Source organism: Lepisma saccharinum, chromosome 17 (assembly GCF_977018435.1).
Source record: "Lepisma saccharinum chromosome 17, izLepSacc3.1, whole genome shotgun sequence".
NCBI classification, from domain to species: domain Eukaryota; kingdom Metazoa; phylum Arthropoda; class Insecta; order Zygentoma; family Lepismatidae; genus Lepisma; species Lepisma saccharinum.
The window spans coordinates 40124280-40149330 of NC_139245.1; the positions used below are offsets into that span (position 1 = coordinate 40124280).

General features: G+C 36.3%; 1 protein-coding gene across 1 annotated transcript in view; it reads left to right on the forward strand.

Annotated features, from left to right (window-relative positions):
* The window catches only part of LeuRS-m (Leucyl-tRNA synthetase, mitochondrial), a 64686-nt gene that overhangs the window by 19747 nt on the left and 19888 nt on the right, over positions 1–25051 (forward strand). The window contains exons 6-9 of the mRNA XM_083139333.1: positions 547–713; positions 2779–2952; positions 4374–4556; positions 8846–9087. Of these exons, the coding sequence (XP_082995459.1) occupies positions 547–713; positions 2779–2952; positions 4374–4556; positions 8846–9087 (766 nt within the window). The remainder of the gene's footprint in view (positions 1–546; positions 714–2778; positions 2953–4373; positions 4557–8845; positions 9088–25051) is intronic.

Sequence of the window (25051 nt, forward strand, 5' to 3'; positions counted from 1 at the left end):
AAGTATCCTGGAAGTTTACAAAATTTAAAGTTTTGAATTATACTACACCAAAATTGTGTGAAAGAACTGTATTTTGTGATTACATAACAGGTTTTTTGATATTGTGTAATTCTTGAATATTTTCTTGCAAAAATCTTGTATAAATTGATGCATATAATTGGATTGGAATAATTACCCACTAATATTAATTGGTATTTTGAACAACATTTAATTGTTGCAATTTTCAAGTGTCGTTATCAGTAGAAATTTCACAAGAGTATCAGCATTGGTATGGTTTCAGCTGACGTAATTTTAACTTTTTACCTTTTTAACCCATCTTTTAAGGTATTCTTAATGTTGTTACCTCTGGAAGGTTCCAGAAAACGGTTTAGAAACCAGTCATTAAGATCAAAACCTCATGTAAGTATGCTTTGGCTTTATATTTGTCTAGTGGATACATGAAATTGTTATTGTGCAGTAATTATGATTTTAAATCCATTTTATATGCAACAGAGAAGTTTATCAACGTCATTGAACCATTGCTTTTAATTTTTCACCTTATCATAGATGTGAAAATGATGCAACTCGTGAAACTGACACCATGGACACATTTGTTGATTCCTCATGGTATTTCCTGAGATATCTTGATAATAAAAACAACAGGCAACCATTTGATCCTGAGAAGGCTTCAAAGTTTATGCCAGTTGATATATACATTGGAGGAAAAGAGCATGGTGAGTTTGTTAAATTTGCTTTGCTTGCATAAAATAAATTTGATTTATTGTTAAATTTCTTTCATTCAGCATAAGGTAAAAAATAGATAAATGTAGCTACATTTTGTACAAGATGTAGTTCCAGACCTACAGATCCAGATGGTATCTGTTGGCATTCATAGTGCTCCATAACCCTTCTTATAGTGGAAACAAACGAAGAGCTCTCACAGACCTGCGTCTCCTGTGAACTGTACTCCCACGTGGAGAGAAGGAACAGGGTGGGCCTCCGACTTGAATCGATGGAAGGGAAGGGGTGCAGAGGTTTTTGGCTGAATGTTCTTTTCCTTTATTTATTTATTTATTTATTTATTATGTTTATTTCTTCTTTTGGATTGCGAAGTTAAGGCACAAGCCTTTTCTTACACTTAACCATCTCTACTTTACATTTTACAAATTGAGTTGAATATCTAACAATTTGCGAAGTGTAAAACATCAAAATACCAAAGAAAATTTAAAAAAGAAAAAAACACAAAAAATACAAAAGAAAGATGCACTATTTTGTAGTGCTGTAAGAGCGTGCAAGCAACGATGTGTTGAAATGTCGAACCAGCCTAGGTCTTTGAAAGTTGGAGTAAGGTGGTCAAAATATTTGATGTTATAAATAAATGGCACACGTGCATTTTGTATTCGTTGTAGATGTCTTGCTAGTTCACTGTTAAGGTCAACATATGTCAAGTCACAGTAGTCTATTTGCAACAAAACTAGCGATTCCACGAGTGTTTTCTTTATCTCTTGTGGTAAGATGTTTTTTAGGCATTGCAGTGAATGTAATGCTGCATAAGATTTTTTGCATATGGCCTTCACATGGTCACTCCAGATGAGGTTTTCGTCCACAACAATTCCCAGGTCTTTGACCGAAAGTGATAGTAAAATGGGTTTTCCATCTACAAGAATGTCCGGGATGGAGGACTTCTCTGTTGTTGATATGAGCTGCCACGAGCCAATTAAAATACATCTAGTTTTCTCAGCATTTACTCGTAGACCGTTTGCCTGAGACCACTTGCAGTCGTTCATAATATCAGCGTTTAGTGCTTTGACGGCCATATTGATGTTTGTTTTAGGGAACGATAAGTAACATTGGATGTCATCAGCGTACAGATGGTAATTTGTTGATTGAAATTATTCCGATATATCATTTATGTACATGGAGAACAGTAGCGTTCTATACCTTCTATCTGTCATCTGTTTTTGCAAGTGAAACATCCGTATTTTAATTGTTTGTGCATTGTATTTTGTTTCATGGGTAAGAACATACTTGTAAGAACAGGAGTAGAAAAATCTAAACATAATTTAGGAGCTAGCTTTATTATTTGGTTCAAATAAGGGCTAAGAAACCCATGAATCAACTCAGATGTGATCTTAAAACATTTAATTAATTAATTAATACAAAATTGAAGTAAAAGTAATTAATTCTTGCACCAGAGTGGCCATCTGAAAGAAAGCTCTAGTGGCAGCAGCACAAAAAACTATACATAACATTAAAATATTTAGCTGACTCTACCATATTGCTGCAGACTTCAAAATTTGGCTAGCAACAGTGCACACATTTATAATAGCATGTTTATTATTCTGATTTAATAGTACATGTGAGAAGAAAAAACAGTCATTAAAAAACACATACTGTACTTGTTTTTTTGTTTTTTTTTTAAGAAAAGATAATTGGAATTTCCATAAGCAAACTTGAAATACTTTAAGAAGAAAAGAATTAGAACTGAATTTGGAAATTCATTTGCCAGGTGAAAATTTTCAGGCAATCAGGTACCTTGTATTTGTCTATTCCTGGGTAAGAACATATTCTGTTCAGCATCTCATGAGAGAAGTTACTTGTATCAATTCATGTAAGTTGTTTATCTTCATTGATAACAGAGACGTTTGCTCATTTTAATTTCATCGAACAAATAATATTTTTTTAAATGTATTTTCTTCAGCACAATTCATTTTAAATCTCGGATACTAATCTTATGACAAAACTTTGTAGTTTTACATTATATTATTGTAGTATGTATTTCCTTTTTTCCCCTTCCAGCTGTATTGCATTTGTATTATGCAAGGTTCTTCTCCCACTTCCTTCATTGGGCTGGCCTGGTACCCTACAGAGAGCCATTCAAACGGATGTTAGTCCAGGGCTTCGTCAAGGGACAGACTTACCAAGCTAAAGGCACCAGGCAATACCTATCACAGGAGCAGATTGATTTCTCTGGTGGGTAGGATTTATTTTAGAGCTAGACTGATACAAGTATTTCTGCATTTTAGAATTACTCACATTAAAAGTTCTGAGCTGAAACCATGCCATGAGGTATGTCTAAAGGCATTTGTTCATCCGCTCCATTGTCAAAGTCTGTCCGACGTGTTTCCTCATGTAGTACAGACTCTAGCCAACAGATGGCAGGCAGGCCATGTGTTTTGATGTGAACAGATTATCGTGCATTGTATTTGCAGGGTAATGCTAGTAGGAAAATGTCAGAGAGAAGGCGTGCAAGTAAATTATAAACAAAAACACTTTAATTATTTTTTGTGACCCAAAATAGATAATAAAATCATCAGGTGAATCCATACTTATGTTTTTTTCTTTTAAAACTAGGTCAATTACAAGTACTTCACCAACCTCTTTCCTGTCCAAAATAAATGAGAGCTGGGGACTTTGAGGGTGGCACCACAGAAGTCAGCTTTTTGTGGCTGTGGAATTATTCAATGTTCCAGCTTTGTTTATAATATTAATTCATGTCGAGGGGAATAAACAACGTGGTTGACAATGTAAGGCATAAGCAAGTTACTAAAGATATATCCGCGAAACTTACTTGTAAATGTTCTATTAATTCTGGTGGCCTCTGCCACCATCCACTTGGGAACATCGAGAGGCCACCGAAATTAATAGAACATTTACAAGTAAGTTTTGCAGATATATCTTTAGTAACTTGCTTATGCCTTATATAATATTAATGTTGGCCAATAGGAATGTTGTATATATTGTCTTAATCCTGTTTGGAATTCTTGCATTTATAATCTAGAAGAAATATCTTTGATACTGTACAACTACTACTTTTTTCTCTTCTTCAATGTTGTACATTGGTACAGATAAATACATCAAAAAGTAATGATAGTCAATGAATTATGTAAAATGTGATAGATTGAGAGGCAGGTGAAGTTAAGTTGCCAAGTAATTTGTCATTCATCTTCAGGTGGAGGTTTGTGTATTGAGGCATTTGATGGAACATAAAAACATGTTCATGCAAAGGGGTCTGCTTACAAAAAACATGCTGTTTTCCTTTTTGCATGACTGAACATCCTCTACATACATTAATACAGTGGAACCTCGATTTTACATATTTCAGGGAACCAAACTGGAAAAATGTCAAATCAAATAAAATTTTATAACATTTTGCTATGTTGGAACTATGAAGATTATGATGCAGGAAAATGTAAAATCTAAAACGGGGTTCCACTGTATTTTCAACTCATTTCTACAGGGTGTTTAACGTAAAAGGATACCATCAACTAAATAAACCAATTATTAGGCTGAAGAAAATGTTACAATTGGATTAGCATGCCATGTTGTCTTTAGTTTCTGGGAAAATTTCATTTCGATGTGACTCAATAAATTCATTGTTTTGATTCACGTAGGGAAACGTCCAGTGGAGAAAGCTACCGGAAAACCAGTGAATGTAACTTGGGAGAAGATGAGCAAGTCAAAATATAATGGAGTCGATCCTGAAACAGTTGTGAATGAACACGGAACGGATACCACCCGCTTGCTTATTCTAGCGGACGTAGCACCAACTTCAGAAAGGAAGTGGAACACAGATAGTAGGTAACTGTTCTTGTCATAGAAATTTGTGTCAATGAATTAACAATCTTTGCTTGTAATATGTTATTATATTTTCCAACTATATGTGTATTAATACTGCATGTAATGAAAGTTGACACATAACTTTCTCTGTTGTTTATCCATTCTTGCATACATTAACCAGCAACCAGGGCCGGATCTACAAATCTTGCCCCCCTCCCCAAAGGCCCCCTCTACATACCTACCTTTACACAATAAAATAATTCCGGGGTTTTAAACAATCATAGTGCGCAGACGGTATTAGGTAACTCAGGTTAGTTAATTACTTTGAAATCAGTAGCTCATCAAGTTTTATTCACGCCATTTGGAGTTTATTCCAACAAAGATTGGCAATGCTGCCGTGCAGCTTTGACCTTGAAGTGGCTGAGCCGAGCCGAACACAGTCAGTGCTGTTCAGTGCGATGACGATGCCACAACAAAAGGCACAGTGTGTGATATGGCTTGTAGAAACTGGATCTGTTATTACTGTACAGCAGAACTTTCGACGCGAGTATGGTGGTGTTGTGCCTTCGGACAAACATTAGCCAATGGCTTAAGGCGTTTAAAGAAACTGGGAGTGTTCTGAAACAAAAGTCGCCAGGTAGGCCACGTGTTTCTGAAGAGGACGTGGAAAAAATTCGTACTTCATGCGTACAAAGCCCCAAAAAATCTTTGACACGACGTAGTCTTCAGTTGGGGATACCAAGATCGACTGTTCATAAAGTGGTGCACAAGAGGCTTCTTCTAACAGGTTACAAGGTACAACTTTTGCATGAAATTAAACCTACAGACAAGACGTAAGAGATCACAGTTTGCTGTTTCTATGCTGAACAAGGTTGAAGATAACAATGATTTTCTAAACAATGTTATTTTTACCGATGAGGCCACTTTTCATGTCAGTGGTACTGTTAACCGATACAATTCTCGCATTAGGGGCTCAGCTGCCTCATGAGTTCATTGAGTATCAACGTGACTCGCCCAAGTAGAATGTATAGTGCGATCTTATGCATGAGCATGTTATTGGACCCTTCAATTTTGCCGAAACAGCCATCAATGGTGATGTGTACTGTGAAATGCTAGAGCTCTATGTTTTTCCTCAGTTGGGTGATATTGAGGCAGAGAAGGGGCCCTTCTACTATCAACAAGATGGAGCTGCGCCCCACTTCAGCTTGCATGTGCGAGAAGCACTCAACAATCAATTCGACGACAGGTGGATTGGAAGGAAAGGGCCTATTCCATGGCCTCCAAGAAGTCCAGACCTTACTCCCTTAGACTTTTTCCTATGGGGACATGTGAAGAACATGGTTTATGCGGAGAAAATTTAAGATGTCAATCATCTAAGGTGAAGAACTATCTCTTCTGTGGCAACCATCACCCCTGCTGGCCAGGATGTGGCAAGAAGTCAATTATCGTTTGGATGTGTGCCGTGCTACAATCGGGTCACACATTGAAATTTACTAAATTGTAAACAAAACTTGATAACATTACCTTGAAAAACATGTATTTACTTTTTCCTGAGTCTAAGTTTTGAATCAAATATTTAGCTTCAAAACCCCAGAGTTCTTTTATAGACACCCTGTATATAAAATCAAATGATGAAGGAGACAATAAACACCACACGAAAATAAATAGGTTGATAATCACCTTGTAATTAGGGGTCGCGGGTTCGATACCTGGTGGAGTCACATAGTGGTTCGGATCCCACTTTAAACTGTAGGTTCAGTCCCGATTGGCCTTTCTGTGCATAAAGGGGACTTAAAACACCAAATCAATCAATCAAAGAATCCAGAAGAACTGTTGTCTGGTGTTGGTGAATGAATTCAAAGAAAAACTGATACATCAGTAGCAGTGTTGGCTAGAGTTGCAAAGGAGCTTGCTTTTTTAAACAACTGGATTTATTATTGTTATTATTATCATTATAGCCAACTACTTCACATGCAGTTTCAGTTGAGAGTTTAAAGGATCATAATGTTATATTTTGCAACTAGCTAAAACATGCTAGAAAAGTAAAATAAACCAATCATCTCCATTCCCAACCTGATGGCTTTTTTTCTTTTTCTTGGGTATATCTGAAAAATTTTTTTTTTGCAATGTGACAATGATACTTTAGACACATAGAAACATAGGGATGAAATTGATATACAGCATGGAAACCTTGACTGCATCAAGCAAGATGGATAACATTTGACAGGGTTTATTTACATATTTTGCCAGCTTGGTAGCCCAAGCGTATGGTTCAAGTCCTTGTGTGAGCATCGGTGTTTGTTGTGAGTGTCCCTTTATCAGTTTCATTCAGTCATCACTCATCATCATCATTAACCAAAAGTTGCAAAATAATTACACATAATAATGAAAATACAAGGCAGGGTTTATTTTCAAAAGTGGATTGTTTGGGTGAGTTTGTGACAAATGGCAAACATATATGCACTATAGTTTTTCTCTGTTGTGGTTAAAGTTCATTTACTATACTGTAAGGCATGGTGAAGCTTATAAAGTTGTAGATTAACAGTGCACCATCCTGTATTACTTTAAATCAAGTTTCCGATTACTAAAAAATATGAAAACAAATGTATTGTTAAGTGATGGAAATGGATTGAAAATGTGTCTTGACTACAAGTGAATTGTGAGGTGAAGAGAGAACCACATTAATTCTTCAAGTTTACAACAGTTGTAGGTTTGAGTTCAAATCAAGCTACATTTTTCAGTAGTTATATAACATCATTTGTGCAACAAGCTCGGGCTGGTTACTCACATGGAATTCCTTGAATTCTGGGAATTATGCATGATGCGTGAGTTATTGGCTCCGGGAATTATGCATGAATTCTACTTAAATTTTTATCCGTAGACGTGAAAAATTTCAACTTTTATTAATCCAAATCTCATTGAATTTATTACATATTTTTTAATATCCAGAGGTACGTTTCTCACAGTTTAGCTTTTATTTTTATCGAAAGAAAAGAAAAGAAAGCTGCGTGGAAAATAAAACATAATTCTCTCAATCTTTTTGCTTTGTTAGTGTCTTTTGCAGAACAATCTATCTGACATAACGAAAGATTATTGCAAGTTGATTAGGTATATTATCATATAATTAACAATTTTTCGTACATTACTACATTGTAACATTTGTTACTTGTGTTTGTAGATGTATTCTTAGTCTCAGTATGAGAAATGGCAAATATAAACTCTGCACCTTAAATTAAATATATATATATATATATACACAGCGTGTAACAAAAGTCCGGGAACACTTTAAAAAAAATAATGTAGCCAAACGAGTAACATTACAAAGTGACAAAGTACATCATTTCAAAGAGTAAGGTTGTAAGTTTTTTCCTCATTACAGGTGTTACGTGTAGTTCCTTATATCGTCGCTAGGTGGTGTCATAATCAAGATGGCGCTTTCTGGAGCTAAGAAGGCTTTCTGCGTGCTAGAATTTGACAAAACAAACAGTGCAACGTATGTCCAACGAAAATTTAGGATGAAGTACGGGAAAGCAGCACCAACCAGGAAGGCAATCTACAATTGGCATGTAAAGTTTGTTGAAACTGGGTGTTTGTGAGTCAAGAAGAGAAGTGGTCGGCCAGGTGTGAGTGAAAATGACATTGAGCGAGTGAGAGAAGCTTTCACAAGGAGTCCGAGAAAATCTATACGCAGAGCTTCACGTGAGTTGGAAATGTCAACAATGACTGTGTGGTGTGTTTTGTGTAAATAATTAAACATGAAACCGTACAGACTACAGTTAGTGCAAAAGTTATATCCTAAAAAGACAAAGACCAGATCCAGAAAGTGCCATCTTGATTATGACACCACCTAGTGACGATATATGGAACTACACGTAACACCTGTAATGAGAAAAAAACTTACAACCTTACTCTTTGGTATGATGTACTTTGTTACTTTGTAATGCTACTTGTTTGGGTACAATAAATTTTTAAAGTGTTCCCGGACTTCTGTTACATGATGTACTATTCAATTGAATTGAATTAGATTTTTTTGATACATTCGAATCGCACAGACCCTTTATATTGTTAATATATATTTGTGTACATGTAGGGTGGGGAAGAGGCGGTAACACGTAAGGCTGAAATGGAGAAAACATGTGCTTCTACCCTTGAATTTTTGGAAAGTTTGCCTTGAAAACTGGGAATTATACTTGAATTTCATCGTGGCCCTAGAGTAGCCAAACTGAAGCTTCTAATAAAATATATTCATTTAAGTTAATGTAAATATTGCCATACCTTAGTTGTAATATATTTTTTTTGTTTTTAGCTTTTCCAGGTATCTTGAAATGGCAAAGACGACTCTGGTTGACAATGCAGAATTTTCTGAAAGTTCGGTCAGATGTAAAGCAAGGCAATGAAATTCCAAGATCTTCCAACTTTGAAGAGGAGGAAGAAAAAATGTTTGATAATCGAAACTACTATGTGAAAGGAGCAACATTTAACTATGAAGTAACACACCAGTTGAGTGTTGCAATTTCAAAAATGCAAGGCCTTACAAACAGTATTCGTGTAAGTTATTATATTTTGTTTTATAAAATAATAATTTGTGTGCAAAGGACATATATTTATATTTTTAACTTATCTGGACACACATATTACGCAACAAATTAACAAGAAAATAATAAATAACTGACACTTTATTTTATTTTGATGTTCTTAAATACGACATTCATGATTACCTTGTAATCAAGATTTTGGTCCCTGGTGGACTCACGTTGCACAGTGATTCAGATCATTCATTAAACTGTACGTCTAGTCCTAATTTCCCTACCTTAACCTAATTGATTGAAATTTACATTGTGTGTGTGTGTCAGCAGTTAGGCTATTTGCATCCAATGCATTATATGGAACCAAGCTTTACAATTACTAGAGGCATGCATATTTCGTTTTTGACGAAAACATGAAATGTGAAATAACACATTGTAATTAGGGCTGAGCCGATACCACTTTGACCCAATACCGATACTCTTACCGATTCCCACCGATACCGATACTTGAAAAATATAATAATTATAAGTTGTTCTCAATGTTGATAAATATTTTTTCTTGTATGTACGTATTGCTTGCATTCTGGAATTATTTCTCTTGTAGTCTACGGTTATTACAAGCATTAAAACACAGTTTTTCGTTGTGACGTTTCAGGAGAACACATGCTCCCTTCATCAGACATTTATTTTTAGTTCGACTAAAGATAACAATGGTTAAGATTTTTTAAAATAAAAAAGAGAATCCATTATACAATGGATGATGTCAATGTTACATTGTTGTAATATAGCAACATAACTGTGAAAAAAACAAGCAGTCTGTTTAATTTTGATCACATTATTTTTATTAAAAGAATATTATGAATCCCAAATATCATCAGGCAATTCAAAATCATCATTGCTTTCACAGAGTTTCTTGATGTTTTCTGTTACATGAAATTTTAAAGATGGTGGCTTATTCCACTTATGAAGAAGAAAACTTCGTAGTGGGTGTATGTTACCATTTTCATTATTTAGTTTATTCCATATACCCACTATGGAGTTTTCTTTTTCTTTTTCGGCTCAGCCCTAATTGTAATGTTAATTTTTCATGTTTCTGAAAGGTGTGAGGTGCATTTTCCTACTCTGTTTTGTCACGAAATGATGCGAAATGAACTGCAAAAGGCGAAATAGACTCTTAAACATGAAATTTAGAATTTATTTAACGACGCAACACTTTCTGAAGTTCGAATTATCCTGTGAGATCATGGAAAATTGCTTAATTCTGCTGTAAATATTTGAGATGCAAAAATGGGCCCCTTTATACAGGAATAAACTTAATAATCTGGTAACTACATAATGTGCTATTAGAGGAGATATGTTTATTTTGTGTAATAAGTGCAGTTTTTAAATCAAATTTAGGATTATATTTCCCAAGATGACATTTTATATACTGTTTTTGATCCGATTTTTCACCACTATAACAGCAAAATTTTATTTTATTTGCCGCTTTTGAACCCGAAATTTTACTTTCTTTTATTTACCAAATATATGTGCCTCTAAAACAATAACTAAACTTAATACATATGTCAGAGGACTAAAATCTCCTTATCCAGGTTAAAAGCTGAGGCTGTAAATTGGCACCTCCACACACATGTAAGGACAGGACATGTAAAGACACGGAAAAACACATCTGTGTCCAGATGCCAGAGGCTCCTTGGTCTTCACAAAGGCAGTTTACCGAGGTGTACTATGTGACAGAGGTTGGGGTTTGGTTACCTTCGGAGAAGGTCATTCCTTACACCTCCTAGTGGAGTGGACTTACAGCAAATGAACTTTGATACCCTTAAAAATGTTCAGCATTTCTTAAGTGCCATCATTAGGAATTGTCCTTCATGCACAGGTTCTGCCTATTTTTTTCATTGATCCTAGCATAAGATATTAACCTTTAGACACTGGACCCCTCATAATCCTGTATGAGGGTCACTACAAAAGTTTTGAGGCAGGCTTTGTTATGGTTCATTGTTTTGCTTCTAAGAAATATGGTCAGCAGCGACATCTTTGCTGATTTGCCCATGCAAGTTTCAACCTGCTCGGATTATCAGTGTTGCTCTGAGGGAATAGTTTGTTTCTGTCCAAGTCGTCTGCAGTATGGAGCTGGGAAGAGAGCACTTTCGTGCGATGATTTTCTATGATTTTAAAAGTGGGTTAAACGAGTTCCAGAGCATTGAGCGATTGCAATAGGCTTTCGGTCCCCTTGCTCCTTCCCGTGCAACAATTTTTTTTGGTGGTTTTGAGAATTTTAAAGAGGTTGAAGCTCTGAAGACGAGGAGAGGAGTGGCCATCCGGTGACTGCAGTGACTGTGGAAACCATTGCCTCTGTGGATAAAATGGTTCACGAAAGCAATCGAGTGACATTTAAGGACATTAAGGAAGTGGCACTACAGATTGGATCGCCATCAGTGTCCAAGATCCTGCACGATTACTTACGAGTCAGGAAAGTTGCATCCCGATGGGTGCCTCACACTTTGACAGTTGAGCAAAAGCATGTTCATGTGGAATGGTCCAAAGAAATGCTGGCCAGATTCGATGGAGGCATCTCTAGAGGCATTTCTGACATCGTTACTGGTGATGAAACCTGGATTTACCAGTTTGAACCAGAGAATAACTGTCAGTCGACAGTGTGGATTTTTACCGATGACATTCCACCAACAAAAGTGAAGCAGCCACGAAGTTTCATAAAGAAAATGGTGGCAACTTTCTTCTCCAAAAGCGGTCATGTCACATCTGTTCCTTTGGAGGATCGAAAGACTGTTACTTCTCAGTGGTACACAACAGTTTGCCTACCCAAAGTTTTCGAGAAGCTTCAAGAACGGCGACCAAGGACAGAACTGCAAGGGATCCTCTTGCACCATGACAATGTGTCTGTTCACAGAGCCAACACCACCATTCAGTTCCTGGAGTCCACAGAGAAAATCACATGCCTGGAAACAGGAGCTGTTCAGGCCTATGAATGTGAACTTACAGGACTCGATGAAAATGAGTGGAAAAACTGTTTTCAAAAATGATTTACAAGAATGCAAAAGTGCATAGAATGTTGTGGTGAGTACCTTGAGAAAATAGAGTAATGAAAATTATTTTATCTTTCTTAATAATTATGTATCTCAAGACTTTCATAGTGACCCTCATATTCTCATTGATTCCGGTGCCTTTTCAAGCAAACGCTTTTCAAACTTTCTGTAAAGTACAAAAAAAATCTTAACTCGGGAACTAATTGTCGTAGACAGATGAAATTGGTTTTGTTTTCTTTTTTAAAGACAGGGCTTTTAGTGGAGCTAAAATTCGTACATTGTGCCTCCCAATAATTAGTGCTAAAGGAAGAAGAAGAAGAAAGTTGAATTTTTAAAAAAGAATTAACCAAACTGAATGAAAAAATGTAGTATGTAGCGGTGGTACATTCCTACAACCGTGCAAAGTTTCATTGAAATCAGACTAATACTTCTTGAGTAAAAAATAACAACATTATATAAAGTGGCAGTGTTGCCAGCTTTGGTACAATGTCTGGAATTTTGCTTTAAGCATCGACCCTATGGATGCTGGATGGACCAAATTTGGAGGGAAGCACAACAAAAGACCACTGAGGTGGTTGTGTTGCAACTTTGAAAAAAATCCGGAAATTACAGGGTTTGGAAATTTTGTGTAATTACGGAAAATTTCAAACTTTGGGCGTTTGTCCCCACTTCCTTCCTAAACCCTTAATTGTTGGTTGTTACTTAAAATGTTGCTTTTTACTCATTCTTAGTTAGAATTTAAATTGTTCAAAAAGATGCAGTGGTTGAGAAGTTACAGCCTTTTATTTTCAATTTATCCCATAGGAATAAAAAGGAAACAAGGGCTTTTTCAAATGGCGCTTGTTAATAATAGTAATAATGGATGTATTGTTTTGTAATTCGAGTATATAATATCTTTAGATGTAAACTAATGAACAAAAATGATAGAACTGAACTATATATAGTGAATAGTTTTCAAGAAATGGCACGTTAATTGCTTACACGTGGTTGGGGCAAATTTCAACAATGTGCCCTTTGGCCCTGCATATCCCCGGAATCCTCAATTGTTTGCTTAAAATGTTGCTTTTTACTAATTTTTGCTTGTAGAATTTAAATTTTTCAAAAAGATGCAGTATTTAAGAAGCCGTCCCATAATAATATGGTAGTAACAGTGAAAATAAGGAATTTTTTCAAACTTTGCATGTTAATAGTAGTAATAACAGAGATATTGTTTTGTAATTCAAGTATGTCATACCTTCATATGTGTACTAAAGATAAAAAAAAGACAACTGAAATATAATGTGAAGTTTTCAAGAAATAGTGCATTAATTGATGCCGTGCACTGCTGGTCGAAATATCGACCATCCATCCTCAACGGGTATACCTAGTCTTACCATAAATACTGTCCCAAAGTTGTAAGTAAATAGACACAAAATGGTGAGAGATATTTTAATATCCGAATAACATGAGGTGCATGGATGCATTATGAACCAAAATCACAAATAATTATTCGAAATGGCCACCTTTAGCACTGACACACTTCTGAAGTCTTCGTGGCCACTCAGCAATGGAATTACGCAACACAACAAGTGGAAACTCCGCAGCTGCCTTCTGAAGAGACCGCTTTAAACTCAATATTGGGAAATCTCTTCTTGCAAGCCATCTCCTGAAGCTTGGACCATAATTTGTAGTCCAAAGGGTTTAAGTCTGGACTGGCATAGGGCCAATCTGATGTGGAAATGAAGTCAGGAACATTTGCCTCCAACCACTGCTGGGTGGTGCGTGCTTTGTGCTGGTGCTGAGTCCTGCTCAAAGCTCCAGTTCTCTCCATGGAAGATGGTGTCGGTAAGATTCTTGCATAGTTTCTCAAGCACTGTCTGCTGGTACACTTTGGCTGAAGTTTTGACCCACTTTTCACAAAAATGGAGATCCGTTGTGTCCTCGTAGCTCACACCCCACCACACCATGACTGATGCAGGATGGTGACCAGGGAGTCGTAACGTACCCAATTTGCGTTACACGTTACGTTCCATTTTGTAGGAGGAAGAGTATGGTTCAGCTGCTGGTACCCATGTAACGTAACGAAATGCAATATGTTACAGACTGACGTTACAGAGAACGTAACAAAATGTATTATGGTAGATATTAACGTTATAAAGGAACGGAACGAAATGAGCACATTGGAACATAACGTAATATGCAATATGGTATATACTACTGTTACAAGGATACAAGGAACGTAGTAACGAAATGCATTGTGGTATATACTAGCGTTACAAAAAAACGTAACGAAATGCAACATGGTAGTAAATAACGGTACATAGGAACGTAATGAATGCAATCCTCCGTAACGGAATGAAGTGAAAGGCAATATGGTTAATTAACGTTACATAGGAATGTAACAAAATGTAAACCACTGTAGCGGAACGGAACAAAATGCAGTTGGGTACATACCATCTGCATAAGGAACGTAAATAAATTCAGTATGGTAGATGTTAACGTTACAAGGAAAGAACAATTCACAAATGTTTGCTAGTAACGTTATAGGTGCGTGACAAATATAATCTATTAAACATCAAGGAAGAAAAAGGAATAGCCCAAATCTCTTGCCATTCATTGGAACATTGCGAAAAATAACTCAGTATATTGTGTGGGATTAATGTTTCGTTAAAAATATGGTTGTTTGTAAATTAATGAATTTCCACCAGGGTTGTTAAAGGATCAGGAATTTTAAATCAATTCAATTCAGGTTCAGCAGGGAATATTAGCAAGCATAAATGGATCTGGACCGTAAAGAGCCTTTTTATGTTTAAGGTATTTAAATAAGTTCCAGGAACCTTTTTTCTGGATCAATTGAAATACGGCACAGGGTCCTTCGTTCCGGATCAATTTAAAGACAGTCTAAGTTCCATATTTGAAATGAAACAATACGCAACTTGGACCGAATTTACACTGTGATAGAACAGGTTCCGGTATTGTTGCGGAACCCAATAGAACCCATTAGTTGATGGGTTCGTGGACGTTTAAAAACCCTGATTTGAAAATTACACTTTTGGCTCGAAATTGAATAAACCTTCCATGTAGTGTAGAAATGAGTAGCCATAGGCGTGCGCACGAAGTCCAAAGGGGGGGTTAATGCCCCGCCCTAATCATGGACGTCTGCAGATATTTTCGACGGAGGGAGAAGCGAGGTATTTTTCCATGGGGCATATTACCCCGATAATAGTGTTGCCCCCTCAAGAAACACCACTTGAATTCGAAATTATCGCATTCCTGCATACCCATTATAATAATTAATGTAAATTACTATGACTGGAATCAAATTATACGTGTGAAATATATACTTTTAGCTGACATTCGTTTTCTAAAGGAGAGAGGTGGCCATCCGCACCCCCCTTTCAGATTTCCATGCCCCTATATTATTATACTTTAATCCAGAAAGTTAGGGGAGAGGAATTTTATCGCCGGTTATTAAACTATATTATGCTCTTGAAGAAAATGAAGTATTTTTAAGCCAATGAAAGTTCACAAAACAACTACGGCTAAAGAAGGTGCAGTGGCGCAACCACAGGGGGGGGGGGAGATTGGGCCTCAACCTTGGACGGAAATCAATTCTAAGGGGTAAGGTTGCAAACATTGAACTATGGAAAGAAAGGTTGCAGAATCTAAGAGTTGCAGGACAAAACGATACTAAAGACGGATTTAGTTTTCACGTCTTTCGTGCATTATTTCTTCCAGACGGTCAAGAGCATCTGCAAGGAGGCACAGAAGGGCAATTGCCCCCTTTCGATTTATATCTTTATACAAATGTAAATAAAGTTATATAAAATTGTCTAGCTCGTTTCGCTCGCAATATCTGCTTTTCTTACAGTCTTGTCAATTTCAAACCCTTAGCTATAGTGGAACCATGAGCAAAACAACCTGCGCAGACCCACGACTCCTGTACACCATACTCCCGCTTGTAGGGGAGGGGGAGAGTGGACCATGCTTCCTTATGGCCCGAGGTGGAGGGAAGAAGGGAAAGCTGCGCGGGGACTTTTCGTCCCAAGGTTTTTTTCCTTGTGGTCGATGTATAGGGGACGGCGGCAGTCAGCCCTGGACGCCGAACGATGTAAATAGAAAAAAAAATGTAAGAGAATGTCATGGGCCTCCATGATTTTTTTGCGCCATATTAAATCAATATTGTTTTCAGTTTGCAAAAATTTGGATCTAAAAGTTTTCTTGATCGCTTCGCTAGCAATTTATTTTCTGTAATGCATTGTAAATTACCAGAGGGAGAAGTAACAAGAAGTAAGTACGTCAGACTATTACAAACAGTTGAGTCTTAAATGTATGAACAATTGTTTGGGGGAGAAGAAGCGCACACATTTCAGAGGCATATTTTTTGTTGTTTGTTGTGGGGCGAATGAATTCATTATGTAATGTATTAATATAGGCTATATAAATTGTGTACGTATAATAATAGTGCCATTATTACTACTATTATTAATAGTTTATCCAAGTACTCCCCCCGCAGACAAGAATTTGTGGTTACTCCTCTGAGGGGGTGCATCATTTTCTATGTAATTGAAAACTATCGCGCTTCGTTCTCTGGCAAATTTCTTAAAAATAAAAGTAAGGACATTTTGAACAGGACACTTAATAACATAATGGCGATGTCTTCCATTCCTAACTCCCAGGTGTGGGCAGACGTTGTAACATGCACTTTTAGTGACCATTGATTTCTACCATAAATTGCTACTACTAGATAGTGAACATAGAAGTGCATGTTTGGACACACGCCAGAGATTGTGCTTATGGCAATGGTCATCGTTAGTGCTCGAAAGTTGATGTGTGTGTGTGTTCAGTAGACTTTCAGCTATGCAATTGCGGGCGCGCACTTATGTGTGTGTAACAAATTTACTTTGTTTTTATATAGTCTTGTGCAACGTACGCATACTGTACTTTAGCGAGGACAAGAATTTACATGACCCCAACTCAGCCATGCAAAAATTAAACTTTGATAGTTATTGGAGCCCATTTTAATATTACAATTGTGGGTTCAGTATTTTTGAGGTATCGATAAGACATGTGGAACGACTGATTCTAACAAAATGAGTCAAGTTCAAAAGATATGTGGATGCTATTTGTCATCTCCATTTACATTCCATGCTGTTACACGGGATGATTTGGTAGTAGAGTGATTGACTATTCGGTTTCCATTCTTCAAAAACTCATTGTCCAGAACATTAGAAAGTAACATGCTGATTTGGATACACACACAGGCAGACACGTGCGTCCATCAAGGTAATTAATGTACATTAATTTGCATTTGCGTGCGTCTTTTGATAATTTATCAGATGCCATGCAATAATTACTTAGACAAGATAATGACAATGATGTTGCCATTTTTTGATATTTTATTAAGAGAATTTTATAACAAGAGAACTAAACTTAACCTTAGGAAGTAGCGTGTTTGAAAAACAAGAATTGATTTTAGGTTACATATTAGGAGGCTAACAGTAACGTCTGTTATTGAGTGGTGTTCCTGAGTAATGTGCTCTAAATGTTACATTTTGAGGTACATTCTAAAATGGCTGTCAAATTTATCATAAAAAATCTAAAAATTTACACTAATCTCTCACAAAGAAACAGATATCATGGGAATTAATACAATAAAAAAAAATTAGGATTTGTTCACCAACCAAGGAATAACAATATTTGCCATATATTCAACTCCCTACAACATCGAAGCTCAATTTTTTTAAAAAAAATGTAAATATACATATATTTAAAGTATGCATTCGTACTGTATAAGCATAAGAATAGAACGGAGGTTCTGAAAAGTATATATTGAAACAGTTTTTAAAATTTTGTTGAATATCTTTATTATTCTCTTAATCATTCCAAGGTAAATTCTAAAACAAGGAAAAAAAAGACCTTATTACTTAAAAAACTAGAGAAATTTTGTATCTTTCAAAACAAAGCAAATACACTGTCATTTCCTTCAGGTGTCAATTTAAAACTAAACAGAATTCCACAAATTTGACATGAATAAAAATATATTTCATACTCTTGTATAACATCAGTATATCTGTGCAATTTTGTGAACAGGTAAGACAGCTACTCAAAACTAAATTTATTAATTACTAGGAAACATTAAACAAGTACGAGCAAAATTGTTCTTTTAATTAAATTACTTCTTATGGAACCTCTGAAAAGATTTTCTTTGGTTACAGCTACTTATGTATAATGAACTATAAGATCACAAAAAAAATCAAGTAATTATATACATTATTAATCTAGACAGTAATATTCCCCACATTTTCAACATGTTGTACAAGATCTTTCTGTGGTGTATCATTGGATTCCACAAAGTTTGCTACAATGTTTGTAGTCAATTCTGTGCTGCTATTTCTGAGATTGCTTTTTAATGAAGATTTAGTTAGATTTTTTTTCATGAAAATATAATTATTTCTAATAACAAGTATGTCATCAATAATTTCGGTTGCCATATTACACCTGAGTGGGTTTAGTATGAATTTCAGAGATGAAAAGAGTCTCTCGACACTAACTTGTGTTGCAGGAGTAGAGAGAACAATACAAGCCAAAATGTACAATTCGGGACAACTTGATTTTCTAATTTCCCAGAAATTTAGAACATTTTCAGTCCTTTTCAGTCTTCGAGTTGAAACAAAGTAAGTGTCCAATAATGACGCAATATTAAACTTTGGTGCAGATATGGTATTCCGCCGCAATAAATCTTGTTTCTTTAAGTAGTTTGTGACATGGTCACTGTCATCATCTTCAGTGCTGGAATCTTCTTGTTTCTTTACTTCTCCACACACTGATAAGGATTTCATGTGTTCAAGTCTTAACCACAACTTCTGGAGATACACCTTCGCCACATGGATGTTTTCTTCACTTAAAACAGAAAAGTACCTGGGATCCATGTAAATAGAAGCAAGAAATCCTGGATACTCAAATAATGATGGAAGTCTCTCTTCGTTATTGACATATAATGCTTGTTTTTCTCGTTTGTCCATGCCCTCTACTATGTGGCGTGCAAGGTCTGTGTTGATTGTTGATGTTTTAAGGCGACACTCCAGCCATATCCCGTAGAAGTCGCCAAGTAGAATCTGTTCTTCTTGCAGCCTCTTTGTGGCTACTTTGGCTGGTTCCAGTGACGTCAAAATAGCCTCAATGTATATCCAGTCTTCTTGCTTTATTTTAACTTGCTCTTGATAGTAATCCCCTATGAACTTTTTAAGTGTAAAAAGTGACTGGAGCATATCATTTGTGCTGTTCCATCTTGTCGGGACATCAAGGGATGGTACCGGCAGTGATTCTGCATTCAATTGACGCCGTGCTGTAGGCGATCGTAAGACACGGCATGCTGCTTGACATGTCACAATAATATCCTTAACTTCAGGAATGGAATTGAGAGCATCATTTACGACTAAATGAAGAGTATGCGACGTGCAACGAACGGATTGGAGACGATAATCTTTACTCGTCAATTCCATTTCAATATCTTCATCTTCGTAAGTGTCTTGAGAAATATTAGACATCTGTGTTTCTTGATCTTCCCCAATAAGTTTCCCGGCTTTAATCATGTTTGCTCCAGTGTCTGTAGTTAAACTATATATATTCTCCACAGGCACATTATACTTATCCAGAATGTTCAACAATTCGTAACGCAAATTGCTACCTGTTTGAGACACAAATAACTCTTGAACTGACAAAGTACGCAATTGGAGAGCCCCATTTACAACAAACTGAACGTTGACACCAAAGAATGATCGTCCATTTTTCGAAGTAGAATCAACTTTTAGATGTATCAATTTTCCCTCCATTTCGCCGCGTATTGTTTCTCTGATCTGCTGGGCCTGACTGAATAGCATGTTCCGTACACCTTCCTTGTTCACGATAAACCTGCAGAGAATAAAATTTGCTTTCATCCTTAATTGATAAGTTGTTTCTTGATTTTTGAAATTTTCAAGACATTTGTTTCAAACCCAAAATAGAATTAAAATTCTTAAAAATATTTTTCAAATAGTATGAATTAATTATATTATCAAGCTTTCATCAACTAGGCAAATGCTACAAATATGAGAAAGCAGAACACTTTTTTGGTGAAAGTGAAAAAGATTGTTATTTAAAACCATAATAGGTTAACCTCTATCAGTGTGTCTAGAAACTAACGCAGCTTGCATGCAATAAACAGTGTTATTTGATGCAATCAACGCTCTTTAGTAAAGTTTGAACTAATGAGGAAGTTATAACACCACCCTCCCTGGTCACAGCACTGGGCTTTGGCAATAGGTCTTTTTGCTTCATTCAGATATACCTAAGGCTGTGAAAAGGATATATGTGACACCTATATTTTTTTTATTTTCTAAAATATATTAACAATAGTATATAGGGGATATCTAAATAAGTTGTACTGCATGCTCAGTTCCATCCAGCACTGGAAAGCTACAGAATGTTAGCATAACCTGTCTCTAGGCATATGGAGTACAGTGAGTTTGTTTTGTCTCTGCGCAGAGTTAGCACGTGATATGGGACAGATGCCGGCACTTTCGTCCCGTAACGTCTAGCATGCAGACAATTATACAGTATTTATATTACATATTCCGACCTAACCTGTGTTATAAGAGTTTAAAACGAACGCACTGTATATGTAACAACTTTGTAAAATTGAGGAAAATTTGACATAATATTTGAAAACTTTATATTAATTAGTTTTGTTTGAGTGTACAAAAGTGTGTTAAATATCATTTGATGAAAAAATGTGTCTCATACATATCAGTCTTCAGAAAATTACTTTTCCAGACAGTTATACTTAGTTTACTTATTCAAAGAGTAACTGTTGCAGTTGAAATTACTCATGATTATGTCAGTGAGTAACTAGTTTTACAGTTATTTGAAAAACTAACTTAACGTAATTGCATTCCTTCTAAACATTGTAAGGATATACAGAACTCTCTACCTTCATTACATGAGGCTGGATCAATAAAATCAATGTATTTGAAGTAACCTGAAATGAATTTCTAAGGAATTCTAACTAAAGAAGGTAGCTGTAACCGTAGCAGAGTTTCATTTTTGCAATAGATGTAACTTTATGACGTTACTTTTACTATTCTTTAAGACAAATTTTTAACTTTAAAATTTGTAGCGTTGGGGGAAAAAGTTAAATTTCGCAACACTGTTTCAACTATGGGCTCCCGCGTAGCCAAATTATTAGTGATTTAACATTTGGCGCTAGCGGTCCAGGGTTAAATTCCTGGTGGGAGCCCTCCAAAATTTCAGTCCTGCCCAGCTACGCGAGGACAGTAGTTGAGCTAGTTAAGGAGTGGGTTCTGTCTTGAAAGCCAGAAATAGCTGCGATGGACTATGCGCGGACCAAGCGTCATCCTTTGAAAAATCAGCTTAGAGTTGTTGGCATTTGAATAATTAGTCTTGTTTGTATACGTCAAATTGATTTAAGGGCCTTTCTCTTAGAGGGGTAGTTTAGCTTCCAACTATTTCTTTTCTGGACGCTTTTGTTTCCTTTTTTTTTTCGGAATCTCCTACTAAGGCAAGAAAGCTGGGCTTCGTTCCATTTTGAATTTAGGACATCCACGCTTTGTTGCAATTCGTCATTTCTAGTTGCTCATTAAAACTTCAGTGTTTGGTTTAATCTTGATTGTTGTCATAATATTACAATGCGATGACATACCACAGACATAAAATCCAAAATAAAATTTCTTAAATATTTATTTTCTTGTAATTAATGATCATTGGGTGTGTTCAATTTTTCGCAATAAAATATCCAACAGAAAGTAACTGCAAAAGTAAGTTATTCTTAAATTGAGTAGCTGCACCGAACCTACTTTTTGAACCAAGCAACTGACTCTAGTAACTTTCCGAACACTGATTAAGACTGTCCGTTACTAACAATGAAAATAATTTCATTCGTATACAATGTGAACATACTAAGGAATACATGTAAAGGACAATCTGACGACATTGATGAAAATACGCACCTGTCAGAAGCTGGCATCGCTTCCAAAAGAGGATTCACTATATCTTGAAATGCTTGGTCATTCATCAGTGAAAAAGGAAGTCCGTGCTCCGAGATGAGTCGGATGCAAGACTGCCTGAGGATGTCTGCGGTCATCTTTACATTTAGGAGAATATTGGCTTTCGGATTACTAGAGATAGCATTTCTCATTTTCTTCTTCTGCAGAAATGACAGCTTATCTTGATGCCTCCGCTTGATATGTTTCTCTAGGTTACCACTATGATCTCCCTATAAAGAAAATAGTTTTATTCATACTGAAAGAATTAATATCAAAGTAAAATCTATGTGCGAGTTTGTGTATTCGTACAATATACCCATATACGTAAATATATGGAGACCACTAACTGTCATTATATAACAATATGCTTAATGTATGGAGATTAGTCACAAATTGGAATCCCAGCACTTTTTACGCCTGATTAAAATACTATAGAATACCCTACACATAGTGGATGGTAGTGAGCTCGCCCTGTTGAATAGGATGGGATTTCTGAGTGGAATGTTCAATGCAGCATATTGATCAAGATACAACAACTGAATTACGGCGAAGTAGGTTAGAAACCCTGCGTGCTCAAGAGCAGCTTCGATAAGGCACCTGAATTGTCTAGAGCTGAACAAGGAAATGGGCGATCTTTATTTCCCAAGGCCATTCCGCAAAACTAATGCCACAAGAAGTTTCCTGTGTGGATTTGTGAGCATGAAATTGTAGGTTGATGATAGTACTACAAGACGTCAAGTGGATTTTTTCCGTTTCGTTATTTTATATCGCTTTGCTACCTATAGAGTTTGAATAACTAATTAATCATTTGATGAGCAGACAAACACAAAGTAGCCGATCCCGTGGCAAATTAATTAGCGTAATACAATGCGAAGTCTAAAGTCTGATTAGAACCTGGACTAGAAGATATTGTCTTTATACCACTTCCATCATCTATCGCATCCTTTATCATCGCGATTAACAGTGGTAGACGCGAAATAAAAATAGAACCTTTGCAAGGACGTCCGAAAGAGGGGCAAGGGGTGGACGACCCCCCTGGAAAATGAAAGTCAACCAAAAATTATATATATATATATATCACATATAATGTCATTTCAGCTACAATAATATATGTTAATTATTGCATGAACATAACTTCAAATTAAAGTAATGTTTTTTTTTAAAAGACAACACTTATGGTGTAGGACATGCACCTTGTTTCCCCCCCTGGAAAAAACTACCTTGCTTGCCCTTCCCTGAAAAAAAATGCGGGCGTCCATGAACCATTGGTATCTACTTCGGAGTATAAAGCGTTGTTTCTTCAATGTATAGCGCGGAAGTAGACCGCAACAGCCTCTTATTTGACAGGAAATAGCAACACGAGAATAGGGATTCCTCGTATTTTAGATTTTCTCAAACTAATTTCAAGTATGTGGTGGAAATTCCTTCTATATAGTATGCAAATCGAGGTTTGCAGTTTGAATGGGCGTATTCCTTTTCTCGGTTTTTCCTGGAGACGATATTTTCAATTACTTTGAAGCATTTTGTACCATTTTTTATTTTTATAAGCAATTTCATTAATTATACATATGATAGAATGATCTAAACATGAAACTCATTGTCTCTTCCAATGATTAACAGTTTTCCTTGCCTTTCATTACGCTAGGCCTCTCAGTCGCTATCTTTGTTGTGAACCTAGATTAAGTGTGGGGCTTATCCTCTATGCTTTCATCATACAGCATGGCTGTGGGCTACATGCTTGACATCTTAACACAACTCCTTTCAAATATTTCTCGGGAAACGTATTTCACCTATCGTCCTACGGGAATCAGACGAACGTAACTACAAAAATGCGGTTTTCAGTTTTGTTAAAAAAAAAATCCTCTGAAGGGTATTTGAAGTAAATCGACATTTTTCCACTTCTAATTCTTATCTGTAAGACTGAGTCACGTTTAACAGTCAGACTTTATGCACAGTAAGGCTAATCGGAACTGAACCTACAGTTTATAAAATTGGATCCGAACCACTGTGTGCCTCCACCGGGTATCGAACCCGGGACCCCTGGAATACAAGGCGACGACGCTACCACTGCGACATCGGGGAAGCCGACCTTCACTTCAAGTATCGCTATCACTTTTTAGTAGTCAAGGAGTATTGCATTCATTTCAATTTGGAGTAAGAGTTCAGCATTCACGTAAATCAGCAAACTTTGAGTTTTAGATACAATGTTCAATAACAACTTATATCGTCACGGCCAACAAAATAATGGCCATGAAAAAATTAGTATCAAGACACCATACTAAAATTGCTGCTTGAAGAACACCGTAAAGACTAAAGTCGTTGCCTGCTCCGTGACTGATCAGCTAAGCTGCTATTTGAAACCCTGGCTAAGGTATGGACGTACCATTGAGTTTGTCCCAATATCTATTCAACCTCAACATAGTAAATAACTGAAGAGGTAGGAAAGCTACGTAAAATTGCCGAAATAGGAAATAAAATACTCCTCTACCCCCCACACATGCATATGGAGCCGAGTTTTGAAATGCCGAAGCAACTATTGCCCACGGTCAGACTATATCAGTTGCTTTCAAACGTTAACATGATGAAATGAACGTTTCTATATGCACCTCCATGCAAATAATTTCATAGAATCCCAAATAAAGTTAAATTAATTAATGTATTGAAACTAGGCATTTGAATTTTCCCAAGGCAAACCTGCAGACATGAAAAGATCTGCCCATAGTCTTCAAGCACCTTTAAATACGCTGGCTCATAGCAGAATGTGATGTGTGAGCAAGAGTGCACTCGTGCACAATCCTACGTGTAATTTACAAACGTTAATTATTTTCCATTTCCTTTCGCCTGCATCCTAACATTTTTTTAATCCACGACAATCAGAGCAAAAAGTTTAGTTAGTTTTTTATGATAAGATTGAATT